Genomic DNA, 13,954 nt, shown 5'->3' with positions numbered 1-13,954 from the left:
AAAAAGTTGCTGCAAAGGATAAGACAATGATTATAAATTTTGCATACCATGTAACAAGTCTTCATCAATCTGCCAACAAAAGAACTTAGGTTAAGCTCAAGCAATGTAACATTCATAGATATCAACAAAGAAACTTGTTACTTGTATGGTATTTAAAATCCCAAATACGTGACCTTCGAATGTCTTGAACCAACAGCTTCTAGTGAATCTAATGTCCCTTTGCAGTCAAACTGAGGTATCTTCTAACTGAAAGATGAATTCTAGACAGAAATCCTTTAGAGCACGAACAGTAACTCAAGGTAAAAAGTGTTGGCAAAAGTTATTTTTATTGAGATCTAAACCAACTTACGACTATGAGAGAGATAAGTTCCTAATAAACATGATACAAATAAGTTGTACAAGTATCAGGTTCACTCTCTAACTCATTGTGGCAGCACAAAGCAGCAATAGAGATGATTCAATCTGGAAATTACTTTATAAGACTAAACCTGATAACTGGTCATTGCTTACCTACACCGACAGCTAATGGCAAGGTGGAAATTTTATGCCTGACAAGCTCTAGACCCTCTAATTGACACAGCTAAAATCACTTACTGGCTATCGGGTTCGCTCGAATGTTTCTTGTTCCAACTACCTGGGCCTGCTTTTCTTTCCCCTCTCTTTCTCTTGTTCTTAGGGAAGTTGATATCTGAAGCTAAACATTTCTTAAGAGCTGATTGTTCCTCAGAGACCAAAGCTTTTCCCATAGGATCAGGTTGTGTTGTTGGATTTGAGTTGAGACTTGTGCCTTCTCCTTGGTTGACTTTTTCTGGTTCTTGATGCTTTTCAACAGGCAGCGCTTCAATCCTGCTATGTGTGTTTCTCTCTGCCTCAGCCTCTTCATTGTGTATCAGCACATTATCGACAATCTGCGGAGGTTAGTTTTGATGTTAGAAAGCAGGAATCTAGCTATTTACTAATTAGGAAGAGCACGGTGATCCTTGGACAGAAGTATCAACTATGTACAAAATGTAGCTTCTTTAGAGCTAAACATAACTATTTTCATGAAAGCTAGTTAAAAGAAGAAAATTTCATTTCATAGACATGCAGTATATGCATATCAAAGAGATAATATGAAGACAGACCATGACACATAAATCCAAATGTAAAATATAGCTTCTTTAAGAGCTAAACATATCGATTTTCATGGAAGGAAGTGATGAAAAAAATGTAAATTTCATTCCATAGACATGCAGTATATCAAAGAGATCGAAAGATGAGAGCCAAAATTTTCCAGAAAGTTTTTTTAGAGGCATGAAAAGTGAGCGCTCAATGTAGGAAGAGGTAAAAGTACATACAGAAAAATTCAAACAGTTAACTTCTTTGCAATTGAGGAAAATGTCCTTTTTTAATTTTTAGTATAGAAGCATACAAACTTAAAAAGAAAAAAACAAACCTATTTTTCAGAGTTCGAACTTCAAACCAAAAGTTGTCTCTAGCATTATCAGTCACAAGCAAATGGTTTGTGTATAAGACAGATTAATAAGCTGGACATCAAGTGTTCTTACATCCTCAGTTGAGTCCCCAATTTGGGGTTGAGGAACCGAAACATCAGTAGCAGCCAAATTACCAACTGTACTTTCAATAATATCAGGAACTAGTATTGCCTCCCCAAAGCTTGAAATAGCACTTTCAGGCTTCATCAGATCACCAATATCACACTCTGATATATGTTGAGTCGATGCACACATAACTCCAACTGATAATTCTCCATTACCAGCAGAGAACGTAGGACTAGGGGCAGAGCTGGTCTGTGCCTCACAAGGTGCAAGAAGGCTCAGATTCTCTGAGGACGAAAATATTGCAGCATTTTTTGACATCACCTTATCCATTTGACCCTTGAGTTTGTGAAGTCGAGAACGCACCACTTCAATTTTCCAGAGCACTTGTTCCAAGGAATTATTAGTGTCTCTGAACTCAAGAACAGAATCGTTATCAATCCCAAATTTGTCGTCAGAATCAGCATGTTTCTCCATTTTCACTGACTCAATAATAACAGAAAGCCAACTTTCAGTTTTTAAATTTTTAAATATGAAGGGTATTATGGAAGGTAATGAAACTAAGAAAGAAGCATTAGAATGAACTAAAAAACGGTATGTATATTAAATATAAATCAAGAACAAAGATGGCCTTGTACAGCCAAGATATAAAGCTTTTTTGTCCAATGTATAAAATAATTGAACTTTATTCAATATACCACTCGCCAGGCCCAAATATCCAGTGCAAGTGTCTTGCTTAACCTTCCCATCAGCTATCATCACCAAGAAAATACTTCATGCCATATAGACAATATGGGTAACAGCAGAAATATTTTACCTGGATTAGCAAATTCATCAGCTACAGAAGTACCATCTAGTTCAGATCTCTTATTTTCTGTATTAAAAACACAAAGTTGCATTTAGAGGGAGAAGTGACAAAACAAGAAGTTATAGCTACAAGGTCAAAGCCGGTACCATAGTAGGAGAAAAGGTTATGCTGTGACATGTAGGATGATATATCATTTATATCTTCAACTTTCTTTCGTTTTCTTCTTTTCATTGCCTTTCTTCTGTAATATTGGCTTGAAAATGGAAATGCTTTTGAAAAAAAATCTTCCTTTGTTGGATCATGGCTAGAGACTTTTCCTTGTTCATATACTGCAAGAGCTCTGGAATATTTCAATGCCTGTGACTGAATTTCTTTAATTCTCAATTCTGTCCACTTGCAGCGCCACATTAGAGGGCGGATGAAGTTTTGCCAGTGAGTTGTTAACTTCCTCTTCCTACAAAAAAACAGAGCCAGTTGAACCGTTCAAACACCTAGAGTATAAACATAAAGCTGATTAAAGTACCTGACGTATAGGCATCCTGATTTGGGAACAACATAATGATCTAGATGCTTGGTGTTATTCCTCATCTTCATGATACTAAAAAGATGGAATTGCCAGATTTTCTATGGTTACCAAAAACACGTGAACTTTTTTTTTTTTTCCGAAACAAAGGATGTTTTTCATTCATCTAGTAAAAAAGACCAAAAAGACCCTTGTCTTCCAAAGAAGAATTACAAGGGAAACCACTTCAATTAGTATTAATTACACGTGAGAAGCTTTTTTCTTTTTTTTATAGAAAAGTTTGTCATTATATATATAAATATATATGAATATGTGCGTGTGCATGTGGGCGTGGCCGTGTGTTTGACTACAAATGAATCATAACTACATGAGTAGAAAGGGAACACCATGTAAAAACATTAAAATGAGATAAATTCAATGTTGTTCCCTAAAAAGTTCTGGAATTCTTTACTTCTAAATTAACCCTAGATACTTTCTACTCTTATCACCCACATTGTGTAGGTTTTTCAAGTTGGAGGGGCTAGAAAAAAAGTTGAGTTAACCAGTCTTTCTATTATTGTATGAATCAGTATCAGAGAACTTGAACTCATTCAACATTCAAGTCCATGATCTTTTTGCTAAAATGACAACCCAAGAAAAGTGCCAACTATTTTCCCCATCTCTCTTACAAAGATTGCAACACTTGATAGCTTGAGGGAAGAACCCTTTACAAAGATTTACACATTTCTCGTTTGCAAGGGTGGGCTAGACTTCTTTAACCAGTCTGAGTCTGGAAAAGTTTGGCTAGAAGAGTATCTGTCTTTCATAAAACTGGGAGCTACTTTACCCAACTTATCACCATGAGATAAGTGAATGAGCCTCCAAGTATATGAATTATGAACTAGGAGATAGGGTTAAAGGGATTCCTTTTTTTCTTTTCTTTTCTTCTTCTTTTTTTTTTTTTTTTGATAAAAATTATTTCATTGATTGATGAAATATCCAAATGATATTCAATCTAATAAGATAAGAACTAAAGAATAATTTTAAAAAAAAAACTTTAATAACTAAGCCCAAATAAAAGCGTTAAACATAACTAAGGACCAAATCCCTTGGTTAGATCTCTCCCCTCCTCTAAACATCTTATAATTCTTCTCAATCCAAATGTCTTGCAAAACAGGGAAAACTTTAGCATTCAAAAGGATCTGCCCCTCTTCCATGTCCTATTGATCACTTCAAGTTTTGTCATAAGAGGTGACAAGTTGCGTTGTATTTTAACTGCGTGTGAAACTGTTAGGTACTTAAGCACTTTGGAGAACCACACCCTAAAAGCTAGCTATTGGAGTGGGAGAGCCAAGTCACTTAAGTACCACATTGGTCATCACATTCTAACCAATGTGAGACAAAGGCATCCCATACTACCTTGGTTCCTAACAATACCCCATCCCAGAAAGCCGATGTCCCGGCGGCTACTCCGACAATACTTCACTCGGCCACACCTGGTCAGAACCCTCCGCCACTCCGGAACGTTGACAACCGGCTCTGATACCATTGTTAGGTACTTAAGCACCTTGGAGAACCACGCCCCAAAAGCTAGCTATTGGGGTGGGAGAGCCAAGTCACTTAAGTACCACATTGGTCATCCCATTTTAATCAATGTAAGATAAAGGCATCCCATACTACCTTGGTTCCTAACAATACCCCCATCCCGGAAAGCCGACGTCCCAGCAGCTACTCCGACGATATTTCACTCGGAAACACCTGGTCAGAACCCTCCGCCAGTTCCACTCCCGAATGTTGACAACCGGCTCTGATACCATTGTTAGGTACTTAAGCACCTTGGAGAACCACACCCTAAAAGCTAGCTATTGGGGTGGGAGAGTCAACCCACTTAAGTACCACATTGGTCATCCCATTCTAACCAATGTGGGACAAAGGCATTCCATACTACCTTGGTTCCTAACAGAAACTTCTTCTGTAAGTTAATAAAATAGACTTAAAGTTTAATACTTGATCACTCAATCCAATTAGAAGTCCAAGGCAAACAGCTCCTTTAAGAAATAGATTTTCTACCGTCATTCATTTCCTGCGGTGAATAAAATGTGTCATTTGGTTAAAATGATCTACATCAACAAAAATGGAATCATTACTTGGACACTCTCTCGAGTCCCAACACAAAATCTTTTGCTATATCCTCCTAAATATCCTTTTAACATTGACAATGATGTGTAAAGTCCAATATTTCTTTTAATAAAAAAAAGCAAGCTTTCATGAGGAAGCAAAATGAAAGAATACAAAAGATCAAAAAGTGATCGCCAACATAGGCCAAAAGTCCAATATTTTGAACTTGTCCTTTAGACACCAGGCACTGCACAAAGTTTCCAACATACTTTCCTTATTAAAGTAAAATTGAGAGTTGATTCTATCCCAACTAAAATGTCCTCTAACCCAACCAAAAATATTTTTGTTTAGACAATTTATTTTTTTGTTTTTTTTTTGTTTTTGGTTAAATTATAAGCTTAGTCCTAAAACTTTTAGGATAGTGTCTGGTATGATGATAATGTGGGACGAAAGAAAGATCTCAATCCTTGATGTATTAAAAGGAGGGTATACTCTCTCAATAAATGTGATGACAGCCTGCAAAAAAAAATTTTATGGATCACAAATGTGTACAATCCAAATGACTATAAAGAGAGGAGATTCTTGTGGCCTGAGTTATTATCCTTATTTCAATATGTTTCAGAACTTGGTGTGTGGGAGGTGATTTTAACATCACAAGATGTGCACATGAATGATTTCCAGTAGGACGTACCACAAGAGGTATGAAAAAATTCAATAATTTCAGACATTGCAGGTCTTATGGAGATGCCTCTATCTAATGGCAAATTTACATGGTCTAGAGGTGGTAATAGCTCTTCTCAATCCTTAATTGATCGTTTCTTCGTTAACAAACAGTGGGATGATCTTTTTGCCAACTCTAGGGTCTCGAGACATTCAAGAACAATTTTGGATCATTTTCCTCTCCTGCTTGAAGCTGGTGTGATATTATGGGGACCTTCTCCTTTTCGATTTTGTAATAGTTGGTTACTTCCAAAAGGACTGTTGTGATCAGATCAAAGGTGCAGTTGCTGATTGTAATGTTCAAAGATGGACTGGACTGGTTTTGTTATTGATGTTAAACTCAGAGAGATTAAAGATTGGTGAAAGCTTGGTATGCTAATTTTGAGTCTGAAAGAAAGAAGGAGAAAAGTTTACTATCAGAATTTTTTTTTATGCTAAAGCTGAAGCTGATGATATTTCTGCTTTGGAAATGGATATTAGAGGTGCTGTTAAAGGGGAATTGTTGGACATATACCAAATAGAGGAAAGAAATTCAATTCAGAAAAGAAAACTAAATTGGCTTAAATTGAGGAGATGAGAACTCTAGTTTCTTCCATTGATTCTTGGCTGCAAAAAAGAGGAAGAACCTTATTACAGAGTTGATTTCCAGCAATGGTTCTCCAATCTTCACTTTTCAGGAAATAAAACAAGAAATTTTGGGTTTCTTCAACAATTTATATAAAAAATGCTCTGATTATCGGTCTATCCCCTTAAATCTTCAATGGTCTCAAGTTTCTTCAGCCCAAAATCAAATTCTCATCTCTCCATTCTCTTAGATGAAATTAAAAGAGTCGGTTTCATTGGAAAAAACAAAGCTCCTGATCCAAATGGGTTCACGGTGGAGTTTTTCTTGAAGAATTGGGATATTTTTAAAAGTAATTTTCAGAAACTGTTTAAATATTTCTTCAAAAACAGCATATTAAATGTTTGTCTTAAGGAGAACTTCATCTGCTTGATCCAGAAAAACTTTTTGTGAAAGATTTTAGGCCTATTAGCCTAACTAACTCAGTTTACAAGATTGTGGCAAAGGTCTTAACAGAAAGATTGAAAAGAGTGATGTCAAGTATCATTTCTCCCACTCAAAGTTCCTTCATCAATGGGAGAGAATATAGACTCAGTGCTAATTGCAAATGAAGTGGTAGAAGAATATAGAATTAAAAAGAAGGGCTGAATATTAAAACTTGATCTAGAGAAAGCTTTTGATCAAGTAGATTGGGATTTTTTAGAAAAAGTGCTGAATTTAAAAGGCTTCACTGCTAAATGGATTCAATGGATCATGGGGTGTGTAAGAAATCCAAAGTTTTCGGTCTTTATTAATGGAAGACCACGTGGAAAAATTTTTGCTTCTAGAGGTATTAGACAAGGAGATCCTCTCTCTCCTTTCCTTTTCCTTTTGGTTAGCGAACTGTTGAGTATCCTTGTTCATGTAATACATGAGAAAGGGGATTATAAAGGCTTTTTAGTTGGCAAGGAAAAAGTTCATGTTTCAATACTCCAATATGTTGATGATACATTACTAGTTAGCAAAGATGATGACAAAAGTTGGAAGGCATTAATTAATGCCATTGATTTATTTCAATGGTGTTCGGGACAAAAGATTAATTGGGAAAAATCTGCTTTATGTGGAGTTAATATTGATGAAAACAGGGTGTTGGCCACTGCTTCTAGTTTGAATTGCAAAACAGAAACATTGCCTTTTCTTTATCTTGGTCTCCCTCTTGGAGAGTATCCAAAAAAAAAAAAAAAAAAACAGCCAATAATTGATAAAATTAAGAAAAAGCTGGACAGATGGAGGCGTTTTAATTTGTCAAGGGGAGGTAAACTCACTTTGATCGAGACAGTTCTCTCAAGTATTCCAATTTATTACTCGTCTTCTTTTACAATGCCTTCTAAAGTGATCTCAGAACTAGAGAAGATTATGAGAAAGTTCTTTTGGGAAGGTTCAGATGGAAGCAAGATTAATCACCTTGTCAAATGGGAGATAGTTTCCAAACAAAAAAGACACGGAGGCCTTGTTTTGGTGATCTAAAAAACCAAAACGTGGCTCTGTTGGCAAAATGGGGTTGGAGTTTTATGCATGAGAAAGAAGCTCTTTGGTATAAGGAAGTAAAAAGTATTCATGATAGTGATTCATTTGAATGGCACACGGTTGGAAAAGAAGGGAGAAGCCTTAGAAGTCCTTGGATTCCTATTTCCCGAGTTTGGCAAAAAGTTGCATCATTTGCATCTTTTAAACTTGGTAATGGATTTAAATTTTCTTTTTGGCATCACAACTGGTTGAGTTCTTCTTCATTGAGTTCTTTGTTTCCAAAATTATATAAATTACATTTGTCTCTTGAAAGTTCAGTTTTTCAACATTGGGATTCAACTACTTTATCATGGTCAATTACTTTCAGAAGATTACTAAAAGATGATGGAATTCAAGATTTTCAAAATCTTTTACTTTTATTAGAAGGTAAAAGGATAGCTGATGGACAAGATTGTAGATCTTAGTCTTTAGATGCTTCAGGTGCTTTTTCGGTGAAATCATTATTCAAGCATTTGAACTCATCTTCACCAATAGACAGTCTGTTGTACAAAACCTTATGGAAATCAAGCTGTCCAAGGAGAATAAATATTATAATTTGGGTAATGATTTATGGAAAATTGGAAATCAAACTCTTCAAAGGAAGCTGCCAAATCATTATCTTTTGCCCTCGATCTGCCCCCTATGTGTGCAGAATTCTGAAGACAGCCAGCATATCTTCCTTGAATGTGATTTATGGAGGAAATTGTTTGCACCATTTAATCTTCATTGGGTTTTCAGCAATGTTTTCAAGGAGAATGTGGCTCAACTTATCATCTTATCATCAGTCCTTTTTTAAAAGCTCACTCGCTTCAATTATGGATTAATGCAGTTAAAGTAGTTTTGATAGAAATATGGTTTGAGAGAGATCAGCATATTTTTCAAGAAAAGTCTCTTCAATGGTTTGACCATTATGAGATTGCAAGAGTTAAAGCTTCTTCTTGGTGTTCACTTTCCAAGAATTTTTCGGATTATTCTATTCAAGATATTTGTCTTAAAATGCTTTCTTTCATTCTATGTAATAATATTTTTAGACATATCGTTTTCTATTGTATTTGAAATGTTCGTTTTGGGGTATGATGAGGACGCTATGGGTGTGTCAACCTAGTTGAGATAGGCAGGTGCATCTGTTGATTCCTATTTCTTCTTATTTTTAGTAGTTTCTTGTAATTCGAGTATTAGTTTCTTTTCATTTCATCAATTAAAAGTGGTGTTTCCTTTTCAAAAAAAGATAGTGTCTAATAGGTTCCTAAATTTTAAAACGAGTATAAAGCTTTCAAGTTTGAATCTAATAGGTCCTAGAACTTTTTTCTTTCTTTTTTTTTTGGATAAGAAACAATTTCATTGATTAAATGAAATATCCAAAGATATCCAAAGGTACATGAGGATCCCAATCATAGGGTAATAGCCCAAGAAAAATCCATTCATAGGGAGTGCAAAAGGTGTTTCCAATTTGTAACGAGGATTCTTTTTTTTTTTTCCCCTTATAGGAAACAAATTTCATTGATGTATGAATTTACAAAAGAAAGGCAATAGCCCAAGCCAAAGTTGTTACAAGAGACTTCCCTAATTGGTCAAAAGAGATGTGAGGTTATAAGAGCTATAGAAAGGTGTGCATTTGCACCAGGACATAGTAATAGCAAGATAGATAACATTTTAAAGAAAACTATCAAAAGAACTTCCTTTTCATTGAAGAGACATTGTTTCTCTCCTTCCAAGATATCCATAAGAAAGCTTAGACCATATACAACCACATAATCCCTTTTTCATCAATGAAAAGGTGGCCCATGAGAGTTTATGTGAGGAGGTTAATAAGCTCGTTGGGGAGAGCAGTGACCATCCAAAGGAGAGAGAGAGCTCCCAAATTCTTACGGAAAAGAGACAATTGATAAAAAAGTGACTTGGAGTCTCGTGTGCTAGTAGGTCCAAAAACTTTAAAAGTGTCTAATAGGTAATTAGATCTCTAACCATTTGTAGACACCTTGTATTTAGGTATTCTTGCCTATATATCAAAAGGAAAAGAAGAAGATTTATCAACGTCGACTACTTTTACGATACAACTAGTTGACTTAACCCAACAGTAATCACTTGTGGAAACCATTTAATAAGGACGAGGAATAAATAATAATGGGACTCCAAAGTTGGAAAACTTTTCTATTATTTTACTTTTCAATAGGGAACAAATTTCACTGAAGAAATGAAATTTGGATCTTTTTTATTTAATCAATGGCTTTAACTACGAAGATCTAGAACCATCAGCTATGTTACTATACCACCTAATGAGAAAACTCATAGAAACACAAAGAACACAAAGATAGTAATATATTGGAATATCAAGCGAAATTACAATATACCAATAGTCTTTCAAGAAAGGTATCTCTCTATCAAAGTTCCACAATGTAAACTCTCACCAAAATGATTCACACCCTCTATAAGGCCCCTGACTCCCCTTATTTATAATCAAGACGCTACTAGTTAATTGCCCAAAATACACCTTATTAATATCTTACTATTATTGCCCATATACCCCTAACTAGTACTCTAGCACCATCCTACTGTCAGAAGTTGTCAACAGAAAATGCAGTAATCAACATAGCGTGCATCATAAAATGAATAAAATCCATGGCCACCATTTCCTCCAAAATCTTTACATGTTTTTTTACTATAATATTATTGACTCATCACATTCACATCCACTGACAAAGGAGCTGGTATGTCTCACAGTTCCTTCAAGTTCAAAAGGCTGAAATTGTATGGATAGTTAAAAGTTTCACCAATATTCTATTTTCACGTCCACTAAATTGAAGCCTGAAAGCTTCTAAATAGCTTAGATTTCAATGCGTAAAACAACGTCTACAAAAAGTGGAACTGTATATCTCAACTTTCAAAGATTAGGTATTTATAATTTATCGATATCATTAAGGAGTGCAATCAAGGCCAACTGAAACGATTCAGAAAAGTAGAAAACAAGGACATCATGTTAGCTCATAATCCTATAATTTTCATGTAGTTTTTCTTATAACAAATTATATTTGATGGCTCTAAAAACATGGACTATAATTGCAGCCAAAAAAAGGACCTTATTTGAAGTGTGCTACTAAATGAACCAAATGTGGGTGGCAAGCCGATGTCTCCAAAAAATTGAGTTTCTACTTCTCCTTCACTGACTCCTGAACAATTATCTGCATCAGATGTCTCGGCAAATGAGCTTGAATATTCAGTTGCATCAGGATCTTCTTTCCCACAAAATTTGGGATCAGTTTTATTTGAACATTCAATTATGTCAACCTCTAGATCCTCCCGGCTGTTAGATTTGTAATGAGTTTCCATTCCAAGAAATGGTTTCACAGACGCTCCTTCCCTGCCCTTCTTCTTGAATTTACCAAGAAAATATCCAACTTAATCCTAGCAGCATTTTTCTTTGATCCTGTCCACTTGTGCAGTTAGAGGTCCATCAATGGCCATGCAGTGGCACAATACATTCTGTCAAGACAGTTCAAAAGAAAAAACCTATTAATACATCATGAAATGAAATCTAACTAGAATTCAAAGTACAAGTTGTAAACTCTAGATTTAAATTGGCACTCCATTTCAAGTCAAATAGGTGAAAATTTACTCAGACGTATAAATCCCACAATCCCAAAATACTGTATCCCCAGTAATTCAATGCCTCTCATGTCATCTCAATTACTAGCCCTTCAAAATGAGAAGGAAGTGGTGGTTATCTTTTTTAATGGAATGGAACAACAGAACTAGTGAAAATTATTTCATTTCTTCATAAATCAAGTTAGAAATTAATCTCGTCTAGCCTTAACAAAGGCAAGCTTGCTAAACAATAGAGCCTGAATTAGAACATTCTAGCTCATTAATTATCCCGAACATCCATAATTCCACTACCAATTGGAAAAGGCTGCAATTTTCATTCTACAAAATTATCCCAAATTAAAAGTCCAATGTCAATTGGATTCCTTCAGTATATTCACGCTCAAAACGCAGAAACAATTCATGTAGGAAAAAAAGGAAAAAAGAAAGAATTCCAAGTACTTAAATTTGAATAAAAGAACATTATCCAAAAATACCAGATGATGCAGAAACGAACTTCAATATGCAAAATCAGCACAGCAATGTCAAGTACGCAAAGATTAGAACAAAGAAACGAAGGAATTACAAAAGGAGGGTCAGAGGAGAGTAAGAGAGAGAAAAATGCAGCCGACCCAAGAGAGGAAAAGAGAGGAGTGAAGGGAGAAAAAGGTATGGAGGAGCAATGGAAGGAAGGAGAGAAGAGAAAGGCAGGAGCGCGGGAGAGTGTGATCAGAGAGAAATTTCGGCGCGGCTACAGCTACAAGGAAGAGAAAGGAAGCAGAGAAGTTAACGTTATAAACCTAAATCAAAGCCATACAAACCAAAGCTTCTAAATTATACAATAAAACATTTCCCGCTTATACTTCACACGTGTATCTCTTATATAACTATCTCATTATACCTCTTCATCTATTTTTTTTTCCTTTGTTAAATCTTCTCTTTCTCTTCATGATAGGAATTTGGTGTTTGTATTTTAATTCTAGGCTCTTCCTCTAACATCCGACCATGATATCAAAATTTTCGATTGGACACGTGTTCCCTTATATCTCCCCCCATGATTCTATGGTCGTGAATTCGTCTCTAAATTTTTTATCTTGTATTTAACAACCCTCAATAAATAGATATGATTTTCTTTAAAAGATTAATGTTGTTGAATCTTTATATTTTAAAAGGTTTTAGGGTTTATGAAATTCAATGTTAAAGTTAGTTTGCTCTGACTTAAAACATAAGTAAATTAGTCGACTGTCTTATTTTTTTTTAGAGTCATTTTTTGGTTTACCAAGGTTTCAAACAGTCTCACCCTTTTCTATAAAACTAACAAAAGTTTCATAAAACCTATATTGAATATAGAGCTTAAGGATGTTTTTTCCCCTTAAGAAAACAAAACAAAATAAAAGGCCTAACAATACTATATTAGTCCAAAGCCTATTGGTTTCTTTTTAGCATTTTGAGGGAAAGTAGGGGGTCAATTGTTTTTAAGGAACGAAGATAATCAGAATCTTTAGATGCCTAGAATTATAGATGTTTGGAATTACATAGGTCCAACATCTTTAGATAAGTAAGATTGTTTTGTGAGAATATTTTTGCAATTATCTAGGAATACTCGGATAATAGTGTTTGTCTTTTATTTAGAAATGTCTTAATTTACATAATATTCCTCTTGCAGCTATTCATTAATTTTTAATTAATTTATAATAATTCGAACTTATATAACATATTTGTTTTTAAAACAAAATGCACTTTTAGTCCATGAGGTTTGTTTAAATGTACCCACTTGGAGGAGAAGAAACCTTTGGGATGCTACCTGATAAGATAAAATAAAGCCACATAACACTAAACTAGTATAAAATTATTAGAAAAACAATTCCCGTCACGTCATTTTTTTCATTACTCAACTATCGATTAAATTTAACGTAGGAATCATTTAGAACTATTTTCCAGACCTCATAGACTAATTATATGTCACTTTTGAAACCTCATATCAAATAGACGTCAATATCAAACTTTAGGAACCAAAAATATATTTTGCTTTTATTTTTATTAGTTTAAATTTTCTTTTAAGTTTTTTTTAACAAAATAATATATTTAAGAATGTTTATGAAATAAATATGAATTTGACTTGAATATTATTTTCTCAACAAAATAATATATTCGACCACATGATTTGCAATTGCGGGCACTTGCTCAACGAAATGGACTTAAAACACATGCAAGTTACACGAACCATTCGCGAATACAATATTTTATAATAGGGGTACAAGTTCATATACAATATTTAGATGAGTTTAGACAATATTCAAATTTAGTATGTATATTAATAATTTGTGTTAGCTAATGTGTATGTGAAGATGTAGAAGATGAGTTTTTGTCGGAGCACTTCAACCAATTTTTATATCACTTTCATCATAGAATTCGAAGGTGCATTTATCTATTCTTTCGTCCATCTATATTAGACCTAATTCGTTTTATGGTGATTTTACTGTTTGTAGTTGGGATATTTTAATTTTTTTAATGTTACAATATAGAATTTGAAAAATATTGTAATAAGGGTAAAAGATGATGTCTAAATATATGTCAACATG

The 13,954-nt window shown here is 34.5% G+C and overlaps 1 protein-coding gene across 2 annotated transcripts; it reads right to left on the bottom strand.

Annotated features, from left to right (window-relative positions):
* Positions 1 to 309: 309 nt before the first annotated feature.
* On the bottom strand, positions 310 to 12,283 carry LOC120090913 (elongation factor). Of its 2 annotated transcripts, none has more exons than XR_005485607.2 (6): positions 11,870 to 12,283; positions 10,870 to 11,273; positions 2,493 to 2,800; positions 2,356 to 2,412; positions 1,436 to 2,020; positions 310 to 908 (listed from the first exon to the last, which is right to left on the bottom strand). XR_005485607.2 is itself a non-coding variant. In XM_039048607.2 (6 exons), the coding sequence occupies exons 2-6, from the start codon at positions 11,118 to 11,120 to the stop codon at positions 591 to 593; spliced, it is 1,407 nt and encodes a 468-aa protein (XP_038904535.1). In that variant the 5' UTR covers positions 11,121 to 11,273; positions 11,870 to 12,227; the 3' UTR covers positions 310 to 590. The 2 variants fall into 2 exon arrangements, 1 of the variants encoding a protein (XP_038904535.1); XM_039048607.2 differs by having other exon boundaries at positions 1,548 to 2,020; positions 11,870 to 12,227.
* Positions 12,284 to 13,954: the final 1,671 nt, after the last annotated feature.

This window comes from Benincasa hispida, chromosome 1 (genome assembly GCF_027475165.1).
Source record: "Benincasa hispida cultivar pf3 chromosome 1, pf3_genome.v1.1, whole genome shotgun sequence".
In the NCBI taxonomy this organism is placed as follows: domain Eukaryota; kingdom Viridiplantae; phylum Streptophyta; class Magnoliopsida; order Cucurbitales; family Cucurbitaceae; genus Benincasa; species Benincasa hispida.
This window is presented reverse-complemented; position numbering and strand designations above follow the sequence as displayed.